Source organism: Pyrgilauda ruficollis, unplaced genomic scaffold, assembly GCF_017590135.1.
Source record: "Pyrgilauda ruficollis isolate IOZ18807 unplaced genomic scaffold, ASM1759013v1 scaffold17, whole genome shotgun sequence".
In the NCBI taxonomy this organism is placed as follows: Eukaryota; Metazoa; Chordata; class Aves; order Passeriformes; family Passeridae; genus Pyrgilauda; species Pyrgilauda ruficollis.
This window is the reverse complement of record NW_024515875.1, coordinates 10,889,172-10,915,083: the sequence shown is the minus strand read 5'-3', so window position 1 is coordinate 10,915,083 and position 25,912 is coordinate 10,889,172. Positions and strand designations below refer to the sequence as shown.

The 25,912-nt window shown below is 45.5% G+C and overlaps 1 protein-coding gene and 1 non-coding gene across 3 annotated transcripts; both read right to left on the bottom strand.

The window, feature by feature from the left end:
* Nucleotides 1–1,992: 1,992 nt before the first annotated feature.
* NCAPD2 (non-SMC condensin I complex subunit D2) lies at nt 1,993–25,912 on the bottom strand. Of its 2 annotated transcripts, none has more exons than XM_041463830.1 (31): nt 25,654–25,912; nt 25,486–25,561; nt 25,330–25,388; nt 24,697–24,878; nt 24,088–24,227; nt 23,641–23,768; nt 23,429–23,552; nt 23,200–23,347; nt 22,330–22,527; nt 21,689–21,823; nt 21,050–21,134; nt 20,278–20,455; nt 19,950–20,071; nt 18,797–19,006; nt 16,648–16,822; nt 15,065–15,149; nt 14,796–14,929; nt 13,662–13,794; nt 12,061–12,145; nt 11,795–11,956; nt 11,346–11,560; nt 9,565–9,676; nt 9,132–9,255; nt 8,774–8,929; nt 8,403–8,580; nt 7,288–7,382; nt 5,156–5,236; nt 2,941–3,127; nt 2,588–2,714; nt 2,297–2,455; nt 1,993–2,128 (listed from the first exon to the last, which is right to left on the bottom strand). In XM_041463830.1, exons 1-31 carry the CDS (start codon nt 25,775–25,777, stop codon nt 2,046–2,048), a joined length of 4,200 nt encoding a protein of 1,399 aa, XP_041319764.1. In that variant the 5' UTR covers nt 25,778–25,912; the 3' UTR covers nt 1,993–2,045. The 2 variants fall into 2 exon arrangements, with proteins under 2 accessions (XP_041319764.1, XP_041319765.1); XM_041463831.1 differs by having other exon boundaries at nt 20,278–20,452.
* On the bottom strand, nt 24,953–25,275 carry LOC121351749. The gene has a single exon (XR_005954832.1). It is a non-coding gene; the product is annotated as a small nucleolar RNA U85 (small nucleolar RNA).

Below are 25,912 nucleotides of genomic sequence, written 5' to 3'. Positions count from 1 at the left end.
TTCTTCTGGTATCAGGAGAGGAGGGTGCTCCACCTGAAGAGCCTGCAGAAAGGGACCTATCAGAGCTCCCACCCACTGACTCCTCACTCTTACCTGCCAGGCAGCACGGTGTCTCAGTGTCCTGAGCAAAGGACAGGGAGCAAAGCAGTGAAGGAGCCAGCATATCAGTCCAGTCACTGATTGCCAAACCCTCCTTCCAGAAGGGTGACTCTGTGGATCTCCTGAAGGAAAAAGTTCAACCACTTGTAGCGAAAAAGTATGGCCTGAAGGTGAGCCAATACTTAGGTGTTTTATGGCCACCTCACTTCCTCTATCCACCCATTCATATCTCCCCTACTGAAGCATTACCAACATATTATCTCACATCTGCATGAGATTTATTCCTTGTAAAACTTTGAGCCTGGGCAGACATCCATATATGCTGTCCTTTTCTTTTTTTATTCCTGTATGTGAGTGTCATACCCTGTGGGTGGTGAGGGAATCACGTATGGTGTGCATGACTCTGTGTTGTATTTACTGTCAATGCTGTAGCTGCTACCTTTGCCTCCTGGAGCCCTCCTGAATATTTTATCAGGAAGGAGGGGAGAAGGACAACATTGCTGTAGCTTTCTGATCTTTGTATTTCATGTGATTGTCCTGAGGCTACTGGCGTGCCCTGGAGCTGGAGCATATCTATATTGGTATTTGGCTATTCTAGTCTGGAGGCAAGTGGGCAGGTATTTTCACTGAGTCATGGGAACTCAAGTGGGGTGTTTATAAATACACCTGTTACCCCATCATTCCCCACTTTACTTGTTTCTGGAAGCATTTAACATGATTATGTCCATTCAGGTATGCTCAGGTTAGTGTAAAGCTATGCACTTCCTAATTATTGTTTTTTTTTAAAAATAGGGATCAAAATAAGCTACAGCAGCTAGTTCTGCAGCCAGAGCAGAAGGGAACTGAGCAGCATGCTCTACTTGCTGGGAGAACCCAGGGCGAGCACAACTGTGGGAAGGTGGTAGAGCCTCAGACAGAGACTGCAGATCTGCGGGAAGCAGTGGAGAGGAGGAGCGCCCTTCCCATTCCTGCCCAGCTAGTGACTACTCTGCTTTCTAGGCAGCTGACAAGGTAAGAGGAAACATTTCTGTAGTAAGAGCTCTGGGACAAATGCCAACTTGCCTCTAGACAGAAGGTTAAAGGTTATTTATGTGATTAACACAGAATCTAATTTAGGGCACTTCATGTTCACAGGGCAGTTTAAGGAGTGCCAGGACTGACTTGAAAACTGATGTGGCATTTGTGAAATGAAAAAACCCAAGTGCCAATTTTACTTGAAACATAATTGGATTTGCAGCAAATACATTCCAGAAAGCAGTAAGACAATCAAGGGTATCAGTATACTTAGTAATTTATCAAATTAGCATTATTACAAGTTACTTCTAAAGTTTTAATTTTGGTTTTTTAGCTTTTAAAAGATGTATTTTTTCCTATGGACTTTACCTATTGTTTATTCAAGTGCTCTAGTCTAAGTTAGCATTTCTCTCTCTTTCTCCTCACACCCCATTCCCTGTACACTTCTTTGATGAGATATGCACAAGAAAAAGATGCAGGTGCCTTCACCTCAAAACCCTTGGCTTGGATTTACAGGATAAGAGCCTCAAAAAGCATGAAATATAAAAGGGCCTAAACCCAGCACCACTGCATTGGTCCTGTGATAACAGTGAATAGTGTAGTATAAAGCACATACAAAACAAGAAAGGAATGAGCATTTTGTACTCTGTGGGTAGTTTGGCTCTTCTTAGAAAGACTTTCTTCCAAAGATTAAAAAAAAAAAAAAAAGAAAAAAAAAGAGCAGCTTATTCTCATCTGCAAAGTCAGGGCAAAATCAGTCCAAGTGGCAACTGTGTTCACCATCACTGCCTTTCTTTGTGGAGATATCAGAAGAAAGGGTTGGAATTGCTTTAGCCTGGTGTTAACTTCCATTTTGTAGTTCAGACAAGAGAAGGCAACGGTTACATAAAGGGAGTTTTATTTTTAGTTAAAGGCAGTGGCAGATGGTTCCTTCAGCGCCGCCGTCGGGCTGAAGATCTGGTGATGGGAGTTGTTTTGGTGGGGGTTTCTTCCTCTCTTAATTCTGCCAATAGCTCTAAAGAGAGTAAAACGTGTCAATAATGAGCACTCCACTGCCTTGAGCAGAGAAATCTACAGACAACCTCCACAGTGGTCTGATGCCCATGACCAAAGGGACATACATCCCTGTTGGGCCCAATCTGTGGTCCCTCCCCCCTTAGAGCACACGTGTGCAGTGCCTTACCATCCTCAGAGTTGTTCTCCTCGTCGCTGGAGAAGGTAATGATGGCTTTTTTGCGTGGAGGGCGCTTTTGGGCACGCTTATGATTTCGGAGGGTGCGGGATGGGGGTGTGACAAAATCGTTATCTGTGTTGGCTGGGGTGAGGGGCTGGCGGCGTGAACCTGTCAAGAAAAAGGGAAAAAAATAGAGAAAGGCAGCAAACTTCTGTCTGTAAGGGTGAGGAGAAGTTCTTAGGTGTTTCTGCTGGACTGCAGGATCAGGGGAAGGCTGGAATCTCACAAAAAGGAACATACTTCCTATTGGTTTCCGCTTGGCTGGCGCTGGCATTGGAGTCTGACTACCATCCTGGCATGTCTCTGTGGAATCCAGTCCTCGGTTATGGGAGGCAGACAGCTTCTGCTCCAGCTCTTCAGCTAGAGCCTGATGGAGATGGAAAACAGCAGTGGAGGGGAAAAAAAAAGAAGAGAAGGTGAGGGAGAGAAGTATTACATCCAGAGCAGAATTGCCATCAAGTTAAATAAATAAACTGATCAATTGTTAGGGGTGAGGAATAGTCTGCTTAAAATGAAAAACTGCAGGGCTTTCCTGTCCCTGTATGTAAAAAGCAATTGTTTTTCTGGCCTGGACCCTTGTCCCACACCCTTACTTTAGTCTCAGGTTTGATGCCTGCTCTGCGGAATCGAGCCAGCACAGTTTGGAAACAATTGTAGACGGCTGGATCTTGGAGCTTGTCTGCAAAGCAGTCATAGTTGTCCTGCAGCTTGTGAAGGCCCCGTTCCGAGACTGGAAGCAGAGCAAGGCAGTGGGACAGATCCCGATACTGACGCTCAGTCCTGGCAAAGACAAAGATCACCATGAGCTTCTCCAAAAAGGGTGTGTGAGGATGAGCACATCTCACCCAGAACTACCAGCATTTCCTGCAGATGCTTCTGCTCTGGAGAACATGAGATTCACATTGTTCTGTTACAGGTCAGTGACAGGGTGCTGTGCCATACCACAGATAACCACCACTGTATTCCATGACACCACCACTGCTAAAGAACACAGTCACTTCTTTGAAGTGTCAGAAGTTACTGCTGTTCAGGAGGAAAAGACTCAGTGAGGTCAGGACTTCTCTTGAAGGGCCTTAACCACATAACAAACCCCCCCGGCTGTTCATTTTTGCATGTTTGAGATGATCTCAAGCAGAAGCTGTATTTGATGTTCTCTCTCCTTTTCCTGGTTAGTTACATAAAGAAGGTCATATTCATTAAGTTATAAAGTCAACAAATAACAAATGCTGTACCAGAGAATGATTCCATTCAAATTCCAGAAAAAGTTATTGGAATAAAACCAAAGGGAAAGAAAAACAAAAGCACAAACTAACATCCCTAATGTAGACCACTGTGATGGAATGGGAAGAGAAAAAGCAAGGCCAAAGCCCCTATTTTTAATATACACTAAGTGAGGGCCTCAAGTCTGTCCAGCACATGCTGTCTCAGGATGCTCTGCTCAAACCCAGACAGATGGAGAACAAAGCTGCAGCATCCAGGTGTTTCCACCTTTACAGTCTGAATGACACCTGGCAAGTTGCTATGTTTAGAACTCCAGAAATGCTGAGAAGAGTGATGGTGGCTGCAAATCTTCTCTGATAAGCTCCTGTTTTAGCCTGGAGAGAGAGTCTTGCTCTAGCAGTACCACTAGTGTGCAGCAAGCTGATCACCTTGGTGGTACAGAAGTATCAGGACATTCTGCTAAAGACGAGACACAACATAAACACAGACAGTTAATTACAAATGTGGCATGGAGAGATCACCAGTGCTCCTGGGAGCCAACTTTGGAGAGAGGGACCACTCTCCACTCTTGCTCGGGGAAACAAAATCCAAATATTTTGGGAAATATGCAACTCCCTGAGGCAGCTGAGCAGGTCACATGCCCAGGCACTGTGCACAAATGGCCAAGATAAGCAGACAGCTTGAATCTCAAGGGCAAAGCCACAACAATGGAGAAGGAAAACCACAGGAATGGAGGGAAGCAAGGTACATCAAAGCCAGTGGAAGTTAAAATGAAGATATCTCACTGGAATGGAAAGAGATAAATTTCTATTATTATTCTTCTTGGAAGGAAACAAAAGTGTATGCCTGGGTCAGTGAAGTTACAGCTTGGGGAGAAAAGCAAGGAGAAAAGCAGCAAAAAAGCCCCAAAACCCAGAAAGAAAAATGATATCCCAGATTCACAGTGTAGGTCCTGCACTCTATACTCTGTAATCAGCAATGCACATCTTGGAGATGGAGCAGAGCAAAAGCCAAAGTGTATGATGGCACAAGCCCTTAGGTAAAATAATAATAAAAAAAAAACATAGAACAGAGTCCCAGGCGCAGACTTGGAACTGAGCAGCCCATGCACACAGAACAAGGACAGGCCTATATCAGCTTGATAGCTGAGATCACCCCAGACAGGACTGCTGGAAAGATCCCAACTTCTCAGCTGAACACACTGATTTCCTAGGCTGAGCTGCAAAGGAATAGCCCGTGGAGAAGGATCACAAAGGTATGTAAAATCCACAAGTGGGATGTCTCCACATGTGCTCAGCTATAATGCAGATCTAGATCTAGACTAAAACTTTTTCCTTAAAAAAGAAAGGAAGAGGGGGTCAATCACTGCATAATACAAAAACCTTAATTTACAAATATTCATGTATTTTTAGGAGAAGGTAGTTAAAAAAAAAAAGGGGACCTAAACCAAGTTATGTTGCATTTGTCAGTTTGCTATGTGAAGAATATAATGGGAACCTTTTAAAACCACCACATAAAAGCTCATTTATTCTGAAAAATCCTGAGAAGCAGAAGCGCTTGGAAGGAAAATTAAAGATTACAACCCACCTGGCAGTCCGGAATCTCTGACAAAGTTTCTCCACCAAGCTCTCTGTTTGTTTGTCTTTTGTAATATATGAGAACAGATGTCTGCAAGGGGAAAAAAAGTGCAAAAGATTAGAGCCCACAGAGGAATCCCCATTTCAGGTAGCAGGGGTGCTGAAAAGGCTGCAGTGCTGAATTCTTATCTGCTCCTTCCTTCCAGTTTTAAGAGCATGCAGCACCTCCAGACAGACAATCTCCTCACTTCACAAGTTGCACTGACTGACTAGTTTGTCTGACAAGCAAACCTTGAGGGGAGCACTGTGGCATGCAGCGTTTTCCCTCCTCAAAACCATGCTTGTGACTTTTTCGCTATTAATTTGCTGAAAGTATGTTGTTGCATATGTTCTGCATTTTGGATCAATGCAGAAGTGAGCAGTACTTTGCACTAAAATGGGAACAAAGTCTAACAGAATTTAAATGCTAACTTAATCCATTAGCTTCTTGAGGAATAGAGACACCTGGACTTTAGCACGGTTAAGTACTTGTGCATTTTGCACTATGTCCTCTTAGAAATCACTGAATAACTTCTATTTATTAAGAAGGTCCTGCTGCTCTCCCTATTTCTTGTACCACCACTTCTGTTAACTCAGTCAGGTTGCCACTGGCCTTGATGTAGTTTTTCTAAAGCACTTCCTTGTTCAGTCTTTGTTATGTCTACAACCACCACACCAAGCTGCTTTTCTAAGATACATAACAGAAACAGCATCTCAAGAGTCCTCCCTTTGCATTTTCCCCAGCATCATTTAATCTTTAACTACTAATTCCCTTATTTTCCTATATAAAGGATATGTGGTGTGTTAACTGATGATCAGGTCTTTAAAATTAATTATCCTGATGCTAATTTGATGCCTGTCTACATTGTTAAATCAATACTGCCTCTTCTCTTGCCAGACACCTCCAGTTCTCTCCATGTATGTTGTTGGAAGTAAAAAGTCCATCCTATACCTGTCTTAACCCCACCAATCACACTTTAATGCAATTGCTACAATTATGCTCTATGTCTGTGGTAACACCTTCAGTTTGATATTAATTAAAAACAGTATTGAAAATTCCAAAATTATTTGGATATTTTTTTTACATGCTGCCTCTTGTCTACCTGTGACGGTTTGTTTCACTTCAGGCATTAACTTCACTTCTACCTGTGCTGTCAGGAACCACAAGCCATAATTCCCAGTATTTCACATTACCCTCCTTAATTAAAGCTGAAGCAAAGATATCCATCTACTTTTACCACCATAAATTAATTTTAGTTTCACTGACACCCTCACTAATAGACCTTTTCTGTGTCTTGCAATTCCTACCTATCCAAAATCCCATCCCTCTTCCTAAATGCACTGGATTCTCATAGACAGAAAGACTACTTGAAAGATCACAGGAGATTTTATTGTTCTTCTCTTCAGCAACAGCAACACTTTTGTCTAATACCCCCCTCTATAAGCCACAGGGATTCAAATGACTCATTTCAAATGAGAAAAACCCTCATGTGGCTTAGTTTCAGAAATGACATGAAAATGTCTGTACCAATAAAGACATTATTAGTGCTGTCTATGAACAACCAATAACCTCAGATTGAAATATTCCAAGATCTCTATACTCCAGAGTCAGGCTTTCTTGAAAAAAACTGAAACCAAACAAGAAAAAAAACCCAAAAAACCCCCACACAAAACAAACCACCAGAAAGCCAACCCAGACCCAAACCTGTTACTGTAACTACAGCTTTACTAAAACTGCTTACAAAACTCCAGCAGCCACCAAAATGACAAAGGCATCAGCCTTTAAAACCTGTTGTGTTTTCCTAATGAGGCATATCCATGTTTCCATGCGTAAAACCAACTATTTTCCTTTTCTAGAGGGAAAGTAATTTTGAGTTAGTGGTTACTCTTTGTAGAGTCTCTCCTCACTCCCAATTGTGTGGCTTTAAAATCAATTCCCCTCAGCGTGACTCCATTTCCAGTACAGACTGAAAAAGTCAGATCAAAGAGAACAACTGAAAAAGCATTTTGTACATGCCAGTGTAGTTTTTCTTCCCTTGATATAGCACCCCCTTTGCATAAACATAGTCCTGGCAATAAGAGATTTATTAAACCTCAGAATACCTCATAATAGTGTGGAAGGATTCCTCCTCTATGCCGCTGTTAGGATCTGAGAGATGACTGATGATGTCTGGAAGCAGGTTATAGACAGCATTACCCTGTGCAGAACACAAGTTTCTACATGAGATACGGAATTATAAAGGATAATTTGAGTTAAGCCAAATAAGCTGCCCACTTAAAATGACCTCCTTTTTCTCCACCCCAAATCTACTGACTGAAAGCATCAGCTTTTTGAAACGAGCTTACACAGCCAGCCAAACCTATCCAGGACTATTTGGCTGGGGGGAAAAAAACCCAGCCAACCAACAACTGCACCCCAGCTCTGCTCTTTGGCAGACTTGGATGCACTTTCTTTGCCTTCCAACCTTGCCACAACCCAACAAAAAAAAAGCTTCCTGATAAAGGAAACAGCTCTTCAGTTCATGGAACTGCTTCCCATTTTCTTGCCTGAAACGGTCCAATCCATATTCTCTTTCCCACTGCTTTTACACAGCTTTGTCATACATGCTGCAGAGCTAGGAAGTCAGTGCAGTCAGGTGGCCAGCCCTGCTTTAACAAAGCAAACCAAGACAGAAAAGCCCCAGTGTCACTGCAGCCTCTCAGGCACTAAATCTCAAACTCTGAAGGGCCCACGTGAGGCTGCACATGGAATGAACAGTGGGGGTGACACTGCTCCTGTTCTCACCTGCTTGGGCAGAAACTGCTACAGTTTAAATATCTCAGTGTCCCACAGCCAAGAACAACTCAGAAAGGTTTCAGAGAAGGTGCACTGCCTGAGCCATAAGGTCAGGGAACTCTGCTGTAAGGCCTAAAGGTGAGCTACAGAAAACTGCTCCTAACCCCGTGCTGGGCATATACAAGCAAGCAAAGGGAAAGGGCAGTGGTTTGGAGCCTGCCTTCCAGTGTGAATAGATGAGGTCAAATTCAGCAACACCAAGCAAGGATGAAACAAAACTTGTATTGCAAAATTTCTTTTAACTACCCTTATTTAGGCCACAGAAAGACAGACCAAAAGCTCTACACCATTAACACACCTTCTCCAGGGCTCATGTAATTGATCCAGCCTCCAACAGCCCTTGCCCACTCTTGTGCAATAAGGTCTCTGAGCATCCACTTGCCTTGTTGGCTAGTTCACCAAAGAAGTTCTGAGCCACTGTCACGATTGCCTCCTCTGGGTCTATGAGCAGAGTTGCCATTTCACTCACTTGGCCCTTCACCTTTACCATGTCTTTGAGGATGAGGTGGGTCATCACCAGCCCAGCCGTCTGCCTCACACTCGGGCAGGGGTCCCGCAACCTGACAGGAGCAAACAGTCACTGCAGAGAGCAGCAAGGGAGTCTCCGGGTACAGCCCAAAGCTCTGGTGGTCTCCCTGCACCAGCATCTTCAGATTTGCTTTCTTGTGTCATTCTCACCTTCTGGAGGCCCAGTGTCACCCTTCCACAGGGTTTCTGTCACATGTCCTCTCCCAACAATGAGCATAGCATTACCTGGCATAGAGATGAGATGTCCAAGGCTCCACCAGGTTGGGGAAGCGGATGGCTAGATCTCCTGCTGCAATAATGAGGTTGGATCTCACATCAGGCAGGGTGGACTTCTCCATCATCGTGAACAGCAGACGCAAGTGGGAGTCACAGAACTCAGAGCTAACAAGACAGGTTACAGGAAAGAAGGGATAGATAGCAAAATTCCATCTCTCAGGGAAGAGCAGAGAAAAAAAAACAGTTTAAAAAAAAGCGATCTATGAACACTGTGTTTGTTCATTCCTTGGGAAAGGAATTGCAACATTTGCTTGTGCTTTAGTACTAGGAAGGCTGGGAAAAGAGCTCTGGCATGGCTCAGCAGTACCTGATCATGCAGAGTTTGCCAAGAGTGAGGGCTGCAGCAGCTGACAGCGCCGAGTCACTGTAGAGTCCAGGGTTGTTGCATATCTTCAGCACCAGTGGAACAAAGGCAGAGAACAGGTGCTTCCCTAGAGTGGGGATAAAGACACTGAGCATGAGAGCACCGTTTGTGCATTGTGCTTTAAGAACAATTACTCCATTTATCTCAGAGCTGCTGCAAACTGCAGTAACTGGTTGACTCACTTTCACCACTGAACAGCCACCTCCAGAAAGGCAGAGCCAAGAAACAGACAGCCTACATGGAAACTGACACCATGGAAAATGGCAGTGCTTCCTTCCCGAGGAAACAACCTTCCTCCTTCAGGACCTGTTACCCACTGTACCTGCTCTGTCACACGGGCAGACAGCCAGTATTCCTCGGTGGCAGCCACACTTACCATCTAGAAGTTCTGCCTCACAAATACTGCGGATGAGCTCGGCCTCGGTGTCATCAGCCGTGGCTCCCACGAGGCCCAGCTCCTCCTCCATAGTGGTCTCATTCCCTGTGCTCTGTGCAGAGAGGAGACTGTAAGAAAGGTGTCAGGCAACAATAACCTCTTTCTTCACAGGGTTCTCTTCTCTCAGGCGTGAGGTGCATGCATGTTACCAGCTGCACAACTAAAGTGGAGAACAGACTGACACAGAGTGTAATAACCCCCTTTCCCCCAAGAACTGAATGAAGCTGTGAAGGGTAGTCTGGGATTTGCCAGTCCATATGCTACAGGATCACACCAATCACAGGATCACATATAGTTAGGTTGGATGGGACCACAGTGGATCATCTGCTCAGCAGGGTCTTCCTAGAACACATTGCACAGGATTGTGTCCAGATAGTTCTTGAGTAACTCAAGTGATAGAGACTCCACAACCTCTCTGGGCAACCTGTTCTAGTGCTTGGTCATCCCCACAGTAAAGAGGTTCATCCTCATAATCAGGTGGAACTTCCTGTGCATCAATTTCTGTCCACTGCCTCATGTCCTAGTGCTTGTCACCACCAAGAACAGTCTGGCTCCATCCTCTTGGCACCCCCCTCTTCAAATAGTTACGGACATTGCTGAGGTCCCCTCTCAGTGTTGAGGGCTGTAAGAGGCCCAGTTCCCTCAGCCTTTCCTTCTAAGAGATACTCCAGTCCCTTATCATCTTTATTGCCCTCCACTGGACCTGCTCCAGGAGCTCCATGTCTCTCTTGCAATGAGGAGCCCAGAATGTAAAGAAAGCTTAAACTACTGACACTACTAAGACAAAACAGACCTAGGAGACATCCAGCATCAGTATGTGAGTCCTGCATAACTTAAGGGACATTCAAATACTAAAAGCAAGAAGCTCAAAGCAGCCTTTGAATTACTGGTTTTGTGAGCAAGATTATGGGAAACCTTATAGCAAATAAAAAGCAACACAAGGGAAGAAAGGAGACATGGGCATTGCAATGGGGACCAAATCTGTATCCAACTGGTACTTTTTTGAAAATCTCATAATTACCTCCTCCTGTGTGGAAAATTGTATTGACACTGATAAGCAGGTGGATGAGGAAATGAACTACAAAGTTCTCTGCAGACTTAGCAGTATAAGCATCTAATAGAGACTGGATACCTAGATGGACACAATGTTTTTCTCTATTCTTTCCCAGGAAAGTCAGCCTCTTTACACACTGGAAAAGTGTTCCAAGGTAGACCTAACCAAACAGGGCATTTGTAGCCTCCAAAACACGTTAGAAAGGCTACTGTTAATCCTTCATCATTACTACCTAACAGAGGACAGGACTCTCAAATTTTCTGGACCAGGGTTCTAGGAAGCCTTTGTCCAGAACTCAGGGCACAAATGGATGTTTCTTCATCACTACTGCATCAGTTGCAAAAGACTGCACTGGTAAGAAGAAAGGTGATGCGAGAAATGGGAATGTTTGCCTGAAGCGGGAGGATAAGCATGGCCACGACATCACCCTTCACTCCCTCCCCTCTGCCTCTTCAAAACTCAAGACCAGCGTGGGAGTTTTAGTGAATAGGGTCATTCAAGGACCTCAGCTCTCCCTGTCAATCCTGACCAATACATGTCTGTTTCTATTCCTGAAGCACACATTGCCCTGTACCTCATGCAGCCTCAGGATTGCATTCTTGAGAAGTTTGCTGTAGCTGGGACACCAGAAGAGCTGCCCATAGGAAAAAAAGCCCTTGGCTCTCACCTGGGGTCTCTGCTTCTTTGAGCTGGTGTCAGATTGCTTCTTGGTCTTCTCCTCTTTGAGGAGGCGGCGCCTGCGTAGCTCTGCGCTCACTGACACTTCCAAATATGCTACCTGCTGTAGTGCCACCTGTCCCACAAGGGCCACCAGGTGCAGCAGCAGGAATGTGGAGAGACTGCCAGAACCATCAGAGACTCTGTGTGGAGAATCCCCTGCATCTAAAAGAGAAAAGCAGCCCCAATTCAGTGTTGATGTAGACCTCTTCCCTGTTAGTTAGTGCCAAGTCTCGCTGTATAACCCATCTCCACAGACTCCTGCACAGCACTCGTGCCCTCCCATTCCAACACTTCCACCAGCCCCTCAGCTCTGTTCTCCTGCAGTTACTCAAGGCCACCCAAAGCAGCATTTGAAACCATAGGTACAGATTTCCTTCATCAGCTTTTTTCCCTCACCAGCTTTCTGCTCATCAGCCTCCTGCAGCTTCTCCAGAGCTTGCTGGCTGCACACATGCAGGATGTCAGCACAGATCTCCTCTGCCCCTTCTGCCAGCTGGTAGATGAGTGTTACAGCTGCCTCCATGAAGGGGATCCAGTGACTGCTTGGCTGGGCAAAGCCTGATGAGAAGAGGGAGCAATGTACCCACACATACCAATGATAGCACAGGAGGTCTGGCAGCCCAACCCCATCTCCTCCAACCCTCCTGCTGACCTGGGCTCACCTTTACTCACGGTCTCACTCAGGCAACCAAAGAGCATGTGGTTCTGTGGCAGTCGAAAAGGGGCACTGTTCTTCTCCAGTGCTGGCTGCAGAGACAACAGGTGAGTTGCTCCCGTGGGAGCAGCACATGAGATCCCCCAATGCCCTTCCCAGTACTCAACTTTCCTGTGTGCACAGTGTTAATCAAACCCATGCCAGGGACATCCACTACTGCTCATGCAGCAGGGACATTACTGTCACTTGTCACAGTATGGTGAATACATTGGGTAGATTTAAAGCTTGACCAAATGATGATCCCAGGCCAACCCAGACAGTTCTCACCTTGAATCAAAGTAACTCTTTTGAAATGTCAAAAGGATTAATTTAAAATCTGACATTATTTACTCACTCTCTGCAATGAATAAAGAGGGAAACCTCTGGGGCATCTTAGAGTCACCAACAGTAAGTCAACTTGCCTTGGGATATGCCAGAACCATATAGGATTGTTTAAAAGCAAAATATCATCAGTGGAAATAACACAGGATAGGTCTGGATCCAGGACTACCTCACACTTAGGTTGTTGTATTTATTCTGTATCAGTCACACCACCTTTTAGGTTGGGAATAAGATAACCTAGAGAACTACTAAATCAAGTATGAGAATACCTGAGGTGTCCCAGCACACCTGTGTCTGCATGATGAATATATACTTGAACAAAACAGAATTTACTTGAGGATTTACCAGCTTTCAGTAGCTTGAAACAAGAACTCCTGATTCACCACAATCCTGTCCTCTGTACTGAATTCTGGTTGGAAGGATGGGTGGGGGCAGAAGAGCTATTGCCAGTCAGTCAGTCAGCCAAATATTTTCAGTTCAGTCCCTTTTTCATATACAAGCTTAACTGCAGACTTAAGTCAACCAAAAATTGAATTACAGCCATCTTTAGAACACTTCAGAATGTTGTGATACACATTAACTCATGAAGTTCATGCAGCAACATCCCCAGTGGAAGGGGCTGTCACAGAATGATGCTGCTCTGTAAAGGAGGACTGCTTTTGATAGAACTCCTGAACCAAAATGCCCCAAATGACTGAGTCAAAAAACCAGATTTTTTTCCAAGTGTATTAAAAAAAGAAGTACAAATTGTTTCCCAGGGAAAGAAGCCATCAACCATCGTGTTGTTCTAAGTACAACATGGACAGGTTTGAAAGCCTTTCATGTTTTATATTCTGCTGTACAGCTGACAACTCCTGAATATCAATTAATAGGGAGGGCAAAAGAATCACACCACCAGAAAACATCAGTAGAGGAAAGGGCTTCATGGTTGAGAAAACACAAATCAGTTTAGAATTGGGAGTCTGAAGAAGAAAATTGAAAGGAAAACATATTTTCTTGTGCACTGAACTCTTTGCTAATTGAATTCAGCCTGTTGCCTAATGAAAATTCTTTTATTACATGTTCACTGATGTGTGCTAAGCTTTCCAGACAGTGCTGCTGAATGGTCTCAACCTACTTAATTTCAAAATCTGTAAAAAATTAATTACCTCTCTCTTTTCTGCCATGCAAACAATTTCCCCCCTTTTTTGTTTCTGGATGACCTCAAGAACAAACCCATAGCCTTACCTTAGGGTTACCAGCAAGCTTGGAGATAACATTGCATACTTCTTGAGGCAGCCTATAGTCTTCACATGCCTTCTCAGACAGCCCCATTGTCACCAAGATGTCCAGGTTGCTACCTATGATCTCTGGCTTTCCTCTGTGGAATGGAAGGGATGGGGATATCACAATGAGGTGCTGCTGAAAGTTTACAGAAGTATGGATAACCAAGAGAAATCCTCCTTGTGCCTTGTGGGAGTGGTTTGAGTAAGAGGGGAAAAAATAAAACCCATCCAAACAACTCAGGATACAGCTGGAGGAGCAGCAAGCAGTATTCCAGAGAAGCCAGTGTAATTCACTCCCCACTAGGAGATGAGTTTCTCCAAAGTGATCAACAGCCTCTTTGTAAAGAAAGAAGATTCTTGACTCTTCTTTCCTATGAGGAAGGACCAAAACTTAACAGGGGTAACAGAAACAAAATTGTTGGAAAGTAGGAAAGAGTAGAGGAGCTCAGGACTTGTGACATATACCATTCCTTCCTCTACTGTGGGAACCAAACCAACATTTATCCAAGAAAAGCCAATCCCAAATCCACACCCACCCGTTCCCCTTTCTGTCTGTGAAAACTTTAGGATCATCATTATGCAGGTCTGTTTAGACTGTCCTTCATTAGTCTGTGCAGACTAATGAAGGACTGAAGTAAGGACAGCAAGAAGAGCAAGTTAAGTTGAATGCCAAAGGGTACTGGGCTGGGAAACTGAGCAAGTGAAAACCTTTTAGTGCAGATACATTTTTTTTGCCCCCAGAAAGTGAAAAAGATTCATTTTTCTTCATGCTAAAGGCTCCAGACATCTCTACTCAGCAGCTTCTCACTGTTCTTATCCAAACACAGACAAAGCTGCAGAGTTGAGACACTGTAAACTCTGGGAAGGGATGGGCATTCACACAAGGAAAATAATCTCATCATAATCATTCAGAAGCCGTGTTGGTGGGATCCAGCACAACCATGCTTAGTTCCAGGCTTCATTACCCCATGACAGGGTTACTATTTTTGAAGCTAGAGCTAAAGAGTCAGCTGATGCAGCACCCACAGTTCTTCAATAAAAATTGACTCCCTGTACATCCTTCCACTCACAGGCTTCGACCTGGCCCCAGGCTCACCGTGCCATCATCCCCAGCAGCATCACAGCAGCGCGGCGTTCCAGCGACGAGCATGGAGATTTTTCCGTGAATCGCTCCCAGAGCAGCTGGGTCACAGCAGGCTTTATTTCATCTTTCTGCACAAACTCTGAGATCTGCAAAAGGAATGCAATTAAAAAATTACAGAGAGGCAAAGGAGAATGAACTTCAAAGTAAAGATGTAATCTGCAGTGACTACCATTGGAATAAAACAGATACACAACCCAAACCCAGGCAAGGCAAATACTCACTATTTCCTCTAAGCACTGTATCGTTCCCAGTGATGCATCCACCATGATGAGGGAGAGAGAGTGCACCAGGGCCTGTGCCTTGGCCCTTCAAAAGGGGAAAAATAAGAATAAAATACTAAAATGTAAAGAAAAAGGAACTGTCACTATTACTGCCCTATTGAAAGAGCTGAAAACATCTGTTTGATAACAGAGATGATCCACAGGATCAGGAAAACTCCCGCAACAAGCTTGAGTTCTCAAAGTCACACAAGTGCTAATGACCATGATGTGGGCTTGTAAGTCCATTGCCTTGTGCACTGGTGCTCCTTCTGGTGCTTAAAGATCCAATCTTTAGAGGCACTAAGCAGCCACTTCCCAGTTTCGTCTCAACCACAAGTCAAGGTACAATTCCCTAGAAACTGAAAATCTCTCTATGAAAAAGAGGACAGAGCACAAACTGTAGAAGTGCTGTTTCCAGGCAATATTATCAGGAAGAAATAGGAAGCGGCAGGTGCTCTTTATTGCCCTGATGGTACAAATGAGGGTGAGTTATGGTGCATCTCACCAGGAATCACACTTATCTTACTGCACGAATATCCAACAGGATTTACAAGTGGGTAAGCACTAAAAAAGAGCAAGTGCCACAGCAGAGAGGAGACACAGCTCTTTTCTAGTATGGAAGAAGCAAACTTGCAAGTGGTAGCCAGCTCCCATCACCAAATCCTCAAGAAGGATAAACAACAAAGACCCTTTAACATCCTCCCATCTTAACATCCCTAATATCAAGGCATGTAGAAATTGTTAGAAAAATATTTAAGATTGGTCTGACTGAAATATAAACAGAAATACAAGTGAAAGCACCCAAATAAGAACCAACCTTGTATAGTGTGAAGGATAAAGAAATGGGGAATGTGTTTGTACATCAGAAGATGAATGCCTACATGTGACCAAGGCCCCAGCATGTATGACTTGTCAGCAAAAAAACCTGAGGTTTGGCAACAGAAATATAGTTTCAACTTTAGACCACACTGTTCCTCTTATTATCCCAGCAGGATGAACAACTACAGTTATAAGGAACTCAAAATGGCACAACTGACATTGGCCAACAACTTTGTCCACAGAGTGATGTAAGACTCCTGGACATGGGATGACTCCATATCAACAGGTGACTCCTAATGGGCTGAAATTCATTGTTGCCAATCAAGAACCTGCTGGCAAAAGAAACATTCTTCTTGTTCCCTATCAGATAGGGACCCTACCCAGACTACTTAGGCAGTGCTTTGTATGAAAGTGAAATGTATGAGAATAAATATTAGTGCCTGACAATAGTTTAACTTCAAATAATTCTCAGCATCTGCTTCGCAAGGTCTCACAGAGTTTTCCTGCATGAATTTCCTCCACGTGAGCTCTATGACAAACCAAGAACAGAAGCTCAGCAGTAGGTCCTGCAGGAAGACTGGGATACTCAGATAATAACCTTACATTTCAGCTCAGCATGAAGCATGGCAACTCTCAGTTCTCTTCCTGTCCATACCCCATTCCCAACAGCAGAAAGGGAATGGAGGGAGGGAAAGAAAAAAAAATCGGATTAGGGAGATCCGTACCTCTCTGAATCCTCGCTGGAGCTCAGATAGAGCTGTCTGTAGGCATTCAGCACAGCCTCCTTAATTCCAGGCTCCTTTGACCATATGAGGGGCAGCATCCTGCGGACTCCAAGCAGTGCCTGGGGCACACCAAACTGTGAGACTGTCACGAAGAACTCAATGGCTTCCTGCACCACTGCAGAGAGAACAGCTGTGACAGTGCAGTTCTTCCCCAGTTCCCATTAAAGAGGCCATTAAAACAAATTCATAGGAGTACTGGTCTCACAGCAAGCTTTACAGAGGGTTTGAGTCAGAATGGGATCACTAGTACAAAGATGTAGATGTCCCAGAAAAAAGACACAAATTAACAATATTACAGCTAAATCCAATGTGATATGGTTAGGGAAAGAGCACAGAGACTATCTTTGAGGAAGAACAAAATTCTCTCCTGGGAAACAGTACCTTAGGGAAAAAAGCATAGTTGCAGCAGACAGCTGAATATAAGCCCCAGTGCAATGCTATAACCAGAGGAACTAAGCTATTTGATGTACAAGTGGGGTAAGGAATACTGTGTTTGGTTCCAGCTTGACTTCTCCTGAAATAGACTGCCCAGTCTTCTCGTAAGACAAAAAAAAAAAAACAAAACCAAAGCCCATTAAGTTAGAGCACATCACAAGACATCCACAGCTGTGATCAGAGGAGTTGTGCTGCAACAAACAGTTCACAGAGTCTGACCTCTGGTTAAGTAAGAGTTTTTACCAGTATAAGCCCTTACAAATCAGAATTAAGAATATCTAACAGGTGAGCTGGTATGCTTTCCCTGTCTCCAGTCACACCAGAATACATAAATTTGCAACAGAAAAAAAATTTAAATCTTTAATTAAGAAAAGCTCAGTCTGAGCACACACATCCCTTAGCACACTCCAGTCCCTTCCTAGCCCAGCAGCATACTCTCTCCAAATGGAGACAATGTCTCAAAACACCTCTGCTGTTCATACACTGAATTTGCCATCCTTATACTACAGCACAGGACAACAAGGAGATGAAAAGTGATTAAAATTTGTGCATCCATTAAAAAAAAAATCACCCCCACAATCAAACTCCAGGTGTTTAAGTACCAGGTAGGGCAATTTCTTGGCCTTGAACTTCAAAGGACCTGTAAAGACACTGAAGCCAGGAGTTCATTTCCATGTGTGCAAATAGCTAATGACACCAAACCCTGCTGGGGAAGCCCATGTGCTTATCGCAATTAACAGAGCCCTCAACAGAGATGAAGCCTCAGAAGTGTCTGCATGAAGTCTGGGCCACTGCAGGGCCCACAGCCATCCATACCCCAGATCTGTGCAAGTGGATGTGCTGGAGAGGATGGCAGTGAGACTTGTGCCCCTCATCCCTTGGAAATGCCAATTTCTGATAAATGCTACAAAAAAGTCTGAGTGATTACAGCAGTTCTAATATTAAATATGAGCAGCTGAATTAACTCAAAGGCCTTCTGTTCACCACCTTTCTCTACAGCACTGAAGAGGACCAGCCACAGAACCTGTTGATCAGGCTCATGTCTAACTAGGGAATAAAGTTTGAGGAAAGGTGAGTTAGATGAGACCAGCTGCTTCGTTCCCCTCTTGTGGCCACCATAACAGCTGAAGCTGTGTCAGGGCACTGAGCACATAACCAAACCCAGCTTCACTGGCCAGGCTTAGTTTGGGAGACCCTCACCTGAGATGATGAACAGCCATCCCACCCCACAGGAGGCAGGGTAGCATCCACAACTGAATTCACTTTGGTACCTGGCTAGTTTTTTTTTTAATTTTTTTTTATTTCAGAAAGTTCAAATACATTTTATTTCATATGTTTTTAAAAAACACTTTTAAACATATTAAAAAATCCTTTTCAACCTTGGTATTTAAAAAAATGAATAGACATTAAATAAATAAATATTCCTTAAAAGCCTGTTCATGCCCTATTCAACCCCTTCATGACACTCATTTAGATGGCTCGCTTTTCCAATACCTTGGAAGTGTCTATGACATCTGCTCAATGAAGAGCAGCTCCTTTAATCTGTTCTCCTTCTCCTGGAGCTCTACCACTCCAACATTTTCTCTCAAGCAAGGAAAGATCTAGAAATGCTGAATAGGGAAAAAAGGTTACTTCACATGGTTATTTCACATACCTGAGACAGAATTTTCATACATCATCTTGCTGATCAGGTTCAGAGCTTCTGTGATTTTCACTGAGAAGTTGTAAGCATCTTGCAGGTAGTGCACCAACATCTCCTGTTTGACCAGCTCTGTTTGAGGCTGCTCTTCCTGTACAACTTCTGCAATCTCATCACTGCTGCTGTCATGTGGAGGATCCTCACTGTTCTCACCTGGGCATGAACCTACACAGCACACTTGTTTGTGAGCAGTACTGAAGATACAAGAGAAACAGGCACAGTTCAGGGCAATTTAACCCTCCTCTCCCCGTCCCACAGTGACACCTTCCAAGAGCCAGGATACAAGAATCCAAATTCTGCAATCAGACCTAGCTACAAAATCTCAGCATGCTGTGGAGCAAGTTCCAGTACTACAGTGTGATGTTCCAGAGAAGTGGCAGATGGGTAAAAGGGTAGAGAAAGGCATGGTCTAGTTGGGGTAAATGCCATTAAAATGCTGATGAGGTTAATCTGAACTTGGTATTTCCCCAAAGACAGATGAGGGCCCTAAAAGGGAACAAGGGAGAAGGCAAACACTACTACTCCCTAGCAAAGTCTGTGCAAGTATAGAGAGTTCACAAAGTTAAGATTTTTAGACAATAGACTTCCAACAGCAAGATGCTCAATGTGATTGGCTAAGCAACCTTATGCTGAAACAAACACCAGACAAAGTGTGTGAAGTCTTGAAAATACACCCAAGAGGCTCAGGCCCCAGATAACAAGACTCTGCTTGAATCAGATACTTGCTCAAGGCTGCTGGGGGTAAGCATTATGTGCCACCACCTCTTCAGGAAGCAGAACTCCTGACAAATTCAAACAGGGCAGAAGGGTGTGAGTGGCAACACAGGCTTCACTTCCCTCAGATATGTGAGTAAACACACCAGAAATGCACTTCTAGTGGGACCATGGAACTGTTCCAACCAAAAATTAAGATAATATGATCCAGCTAAAATGCCAAGGTACTTGGACAAACAAGGAACAAACAAAGCAGAGATGCTGCAGCTCTGGGAGCCATACATGCAGACTGAGCCCCATAGGTCAGAGGGAGGGACAGAGCATTCCAGAGGGTTTTAGTCTGGCTCTGGCATTATCTTGGACTTGGGGAACAGACACAGAGTGATAGAGTTACCTGTGTAAAGTCTCTTCAGAACACCCAGGATTGTTGCCTCCTCATTTTCCTCCCCAGGGCCAATGAAAGGCTCCTTTCCCTGGAAGCGACACAGGGCCTTCTGCGTAAGGCGGGCTGCGCTCCTGGACAATGACATTGCCCAAGAGAGTATCAGCAACACATCAGAGCAGAACATAAGGGAAACCATCCAACTTTGCCCTGAACACCTAGGATAGCAGCTCCTATCAGCATCTTGTTCTGGGTGCCCACATCAATCTCTTCCTACAGAGTAATGTTACTGGAAATCACCCCTTGGGATAAACATGGTCAAATTGCAGAGCCTTCTTACTTGTAATGCAGCTTCTTCAACAGCCCAGTGATTTGCTCCACTGTCCTCTCCACTGTTTCTTCAACTTCCAGCACCTCCTCTTCCTCTTCCTGCAGTGGTTGGAAGAGCTGTTGTGTGGCAGCCCTCACTTCTGGCAGCATCGCTTCCCACTCTTCCTCTGGGGGGATCACTGGAACTACTTAAAAACCAGAGGGATTGAAGAACACAGACTCAGGTGACACCTTTAATGGGAAGGAAAATCTCATCTGGAACTTAGGAACTTCCCCTACACCATCCCCAGGCAGGCACTGTTCCCATTGCTGATCCCACCCAGACTGCAGTGAGAATAAGACAAGAACTCTGACTAAAACAAATTAACTACTGAAGGTAGAAAAAAATGACAGGTAAGAAAACCATCATTTGTTTAGCCTTGGACTTTGGTGCTGCCCACAAATCAAGTTTAAATAACATCTGATCAAAATCATGACTCAAGCAGTCCTTGAGTGGTAGAAAAGAGAAACCTGGGACGGTGTTCATAGACATTTTCAATTCTTACCCCGAAAATAGGATATATAGCTATAAGGACTGTTAATTTAGACATGGATATTAATATTATCCTTTTATAAAACCACCATAAGGAAAACTGTTGTGAGTTTAATCCCAGTTATCTGGTCTCACCATCTCACACAGGTAAGATCTGAGACAAAAGCTGTCACAACCTGGGAGCAACTTTAATATGAGGAAAAGCACATTTTGGACTGTCCTAGAAAGTGGAAAGAAGAAAGGAAATTACCTGCTGTGGGTCTGCTACGATCCCTCATTTCTTTCAGTTTCTGCACTTCTTTCTTCAGTGGCTCATCTAAGTCAGTCCAGCTTAGCTGAAGATGTCAGGAAGAGAAGAAGAAATGTTAGTTATCCTCCTTTTCCTGAAATGCCAGAATTCTCCTCTCTCTTCCACTCCCTGCCTTAATTGTCAATCCCCATGGATAACAACCCTGTTTTGGGAAAGTGCCAGAGTAGACTCTGGCCCTGATCCTAGAATGAGAACTGCCCTAAGTTGCCCATCTAAGGCTCAGAAACTCAGGAGAAGGTGCAGCTAAACACAAAGAACTGCAGATCCATGAAGAATATTCTAAAAAACTAATTTTGATCCTAAGGAGAGAAACCTCACGGTGGACTCAAAACTGCTGCAGGTTTTTACCTCAATCACATCCCTCCTGGCCTTCAGCATAGCTATGAATTCACCAAGAGAGGGATGAGTCCAAGAACTCAATCTGAACCTGGGAAGACCAGAAAGCTGCCACCTGCAGAATCAAAGGCTACACCATTCTCCCACAAGACACAGAAATGCAACTGCCCTGGCTACAGCACACTGCAGATATTTAGCCTGCAAAGAGACATCTAATATATCCACCATATTAACCAAAATTACCTTGCTGGAGAAGGGGTTATTGGACAAAAACGCAGCCAGGAGCTGGATCGCATTCTTAACCACTAAGACAGATTTGTCTTTGAGCCGCCCAACAGCCAGCGACACCACAGACTGAAACTGAGTCAAAGGCAGAGCCTAGAACACAACAAGAGCACAGATAAAGTTATCAAGAAGGCTCAGAGACTTGGGAAAAGTTTGCTGCAGACATATTCATGTACTAAAAAGCACAGATTATAGATTTACAGAAAAGTCTAGGGCTCAAAAGACCTCTGGATATATTCTGGTCCAGCCTCCACTGAAAGCAAGGATTTAGGTTATCCAGGATCCTGCTGAGTTGAATCTTATTATATCTGGTAATTGCAATGCTCTCCCACACCAGTGTGTGAAAAGATGCTGTGCTCTTTCTTCTAGTTTGTCCTGGTAAGAATGAGCAGCATCTAATTTCCACCCCAGTTCCCCCACCTTTGGGATCTTTGGTCTCTTGGAAGAAACTGCAGACCCCACAGTACACAGGGACAGCACATTGCTCTGTTAAAACTTCATTCTCTGCAAACAAAAAGCAGGGTGGCAGAAATTCCCTCAGAACACACAAGATGGGAAGAGATGACTGAGGCAACGCCATTTGCCCAGCACAGACTTGCCTTGCACTGCACGATGCGAGTGAAGAGCTGCAGCACGCGGCTGCGAACAAAGCTATGGACGTCACACACGTGGGCCTGCAGCATATCCAGGAACTTGTCCCGAGTACCACGGGCAGATTCCTCCAGCTGGTCACCATTCAGCACCTGCACCAGCACTTCTGCCATAGCCGCCAGAATGGCGTTTCGCATCGTGTAACTCTGCCAAGACAGGAGTTGTTGAACAAGGAACGGACCAAAAGACATGATTTGATATGCCCAGAGTTTGGGCCTTCCAAATCCCAGGCTCCAGCCCTAAGTGAATTTTTTCAGTATGGATATTGTATTAAGTTTGGGTGAACATAGCTGTGCGTGCAAGACACAGTAACCTTTGCTATGAAGAGAGGCTGAGAGTTGGTCTTGTTCAGCCTGCAGAAGAGAAGGCTCTGGGGAGGCACCTTCCAGTACCTAAAGGGGGCTGTGAGAGAGCTGGAGAGGGCCTTTTTACCAGGGCATTCAGTGATAGGGCAAGAGAGAATGCCTCAAAGTGAAGGCAGGTTTAGATTACATATGAGGAACAAATTCTTTACCGAGAGCGTGGTGAGATATTTGAACAGGTTGTCCAGAGAAGCTGTGGATGCCCCATCCCTAGAACAGTTCAAGGCCAGGCTGGATGGGGCTCCTGTTCTCTGACATCTGATAGTGACAACCAGACAGGAAATGCCATGGTTTCTGTTCCCTTTGCATCTTTTAGATAAGGGCAGAATCTATTCCAGTAGAGCAGGTTTTGGATGCTTGAGCTCTGTGAAACAGGTTCTGTTTCAGACAGAAAAACTGGATAGCAGCATCTCGACTGTTTGACTTTTCTGGACAGGTGACTTTGCAGAAACATACCTCCCCATCCAAGTGAGGCAGAAGAACACTCATGTTGGAGAGCACCAGAGTTGGAATCTGTTCAGCCAGTTCACTTATAAAAGCAGCATAACCCTTGACTCCAGAAGCCTCACGAGCCAAATCCTGGGGACATTTCTGTCCAATTTCCCTGAACAGAAACATGAAACAAGGAATGGGGTGCCTCAAATTGCTAGGGATAAAAGGACAAGCCTCCAAGTATTTGTCTCACCTTAGCAGTTCACCCACCAGGCTTTTTAGACCATACTCTTTAGCCCAGAGGCTCACAGCCTGTGCAAACACAGGGGCTACGTGTTCGAAGTGCTGCAGCATCTGCGTGATCTTCAGAGTGGCACCTTTAACACGTGAGAAGGAAGAAAGAGGTCAGGGAAAGTAACTGGGAATGGCTTCAGGAAGAAGGAAGGCAGAAGAGCAGGAACTCACTATACATGTGGTCACAGTGAACCAGAGCTGCAGCAAGCAGATGTGTCACAGCCTCCCGTGTGACCCGGTACCTCTGAAGGCCGATACTTGGATTCTCCAGGATACGGTAGCAGCTTCCTGTCATTAAGCTAAACCCACAGAAGACAGACAGCAAACCTCACTGTCATAACTTGCACAAACATCATTCTAGCACACTACACATTTCTGTTAGAGAGATTCTCCAGTGTCCTCTAAAAATTAGCAAGCATCTGAATTTTTGTGGCCTATGTGAGGAGAGGAAGTGGCTCCTATACACATCACTTTTGCCTCAAGCTGTTTCCTCAGCTTCCCAATGATCTGCACCCCACAGAGGGCTGTAATACCATCTCCTTGGTAGATCTATCATTTAACCTTTCATCCCTCAGAACCAGTCACTCATTCCACCAATACACCCGCTCCAACTCATACCTGACAAACTCTTCTTCCACTGCTAAACCACCCCAAAGCTGACGGAGATCCAGCTGCAGCAGCTGTGTAAGCAGCCGTAAAAGCTTTTCCCTCTCCTCTTCCCACAAGGATCCAGAAGTCTTGGCATGGTTCTTCCTGCTCTAGAAAGGAGATTACACAGTGAGATATATCAGCAGCTTCACAACAGACAAAACACCAGCAAGAAGTGTGAGATCACAGGGGCTTTTCCCCCCCACCCAGTTCTTTCTCTCTCAGCTCAAGCCAGCACCAGTGTCTTCTGTGGTTTAAGGATTATACCTGCATCCACTGCCATCACAGAAAGGAAATCTTGAGAAAATACTGGCACACTAAGTTCCAGCCAGAAACTCAAGAATGAAATAGAAAGGTCTGGGCATCCAAGTCCCTTCTGATATTTAGACACACGACAGTCCCTTTGCTGTTTTCCATGCACAGTTTCACAGAAGCACCAGTGCTCCACATCACGGACTGCTCTTGCTGGCATCATGTCTATATAAACTCAGCTATAAAATCTGACAGATACTAGAGAGTTCAGCAAGCTTAAAATTTTATTCTGACTTTTATCATCTTTCTTCCAGTCTCTTCACCTACCTTCCTACCAGGATCTGCCTCCAAACAACTGTTCTTGCAGGTTTCCATTTCAAAGGCATCCATCAGGCCAGTCAGCAAATAGCAGTTCATCTTAAGAGCATTGAGGTGAGCAGCGCGGTCTGCATGGCTCAGCCCAGAGTCGCTCAAGATAGTGGGAAGTTCATTGGAATGATGGGACACCACTGAGGAGAAGCAGAAAGTCATGAGCACTCCTTGCCAGGTCCCTCAACCATCCTCTCCTTGGGAGGCCTAGAGCAGCCATCAGATTACCAAAGATGTGTGCTCACATCTCACCAGCTGTAACACGGGCTGCCCCCTGCAGCCCAGACCTTGGCCATGCTGTCTTGTCCTATCCCCACAGCCCTCTGTCAGCTCAGAGAAACACTCGCTCTGAGCTGATACATCCCACAGACGTATTTTCCAGGGACACGGGCACGAGGATTTTCTGTCGGTCTGCCCTTACAGCGAACATGCACAACTCAGCATCGTCCACCAAGATTACAGACCCGTATGACAGGAGCGGGCTGAGGGTGCAGCCCAGCTGGCCGAGTCACATTAGCCTTTATATCATCATTGAGCCGCCAACCTCCCTGTTAGCGCGGCGTCAGCCGGCCGGAAACAGCGGGTACCCACCGTGCATCATCAGCTCCAGGGCGTCCTCCTTGACAGCCGCGCCCGCGGTTCGGAAGTGGCTGCGGGACAAACACAGGGCGTAAGGGCGGCGAGCAAAGAGCGCCTGGCAGAGGGGCGAGCGCCCGCCCCTCCGGCCCGTCCCTGCCCCGTACTCACTGCAGCACGCTGTACACGCAGTCGAAGTGCTGCAGCACGGCCAGCGCGCCCCGCGCTCGGAAGGCGGCCCGGAAAGCTGCGGCAAAACACAGAGAGAGGCGGGGGGGATGCCCGTGAGCCGGCGGCACGACCGGGCCCAGCCGGGAGGGGGGTGTAGGGACACCTTACCTGCGAGCGCGGGCGGCAGATCGCGGGCGGCCAGCACCTCCTGCACCACGTAGCGCCCGGGGCCGCCATCCCGCAGCAGATCGGCGGCAGCGAGGGGCAGGTGGAACTCCGGGGCCGCCGCCATGGCCGCCACAGCCCCGCACGGCCCCGGGCGCTCGAAACAGCGCGCGCGGACCGCGCTCGCCCCGCCCCTTCCCGCCACGGCCCTATCAGCACCCGGCGGCTGCGCCGCGCGCCGACCCCTCGCCCAATCGCCGGC

Bases quoted from the DNA above. Each gene is read 5' to 3' on its own strand.
- NCAPD2 (XM_041463830.1), bottom strand. From the start codon at position 25,777: ATGGCGGCGGCCCCGGAGTTCCACCTGCCCCTCGCTGCCGCCGATCTG. The intron at 20,072-20,277 runs GTAAGAAGGCTC...GTCATTGTCCAG, and splicing joins TTGAAGAAGCTGCATTACAA to GAGCGCAGCCCGCCTTACGC. The intron at 2,715-2,940 runs GTAAGGGTGTGG...CATCTCCATCAG, and splicing joins GCATCAAACCTGAGACTAAA to GCTCTAGCTGAAGAGCTGGA.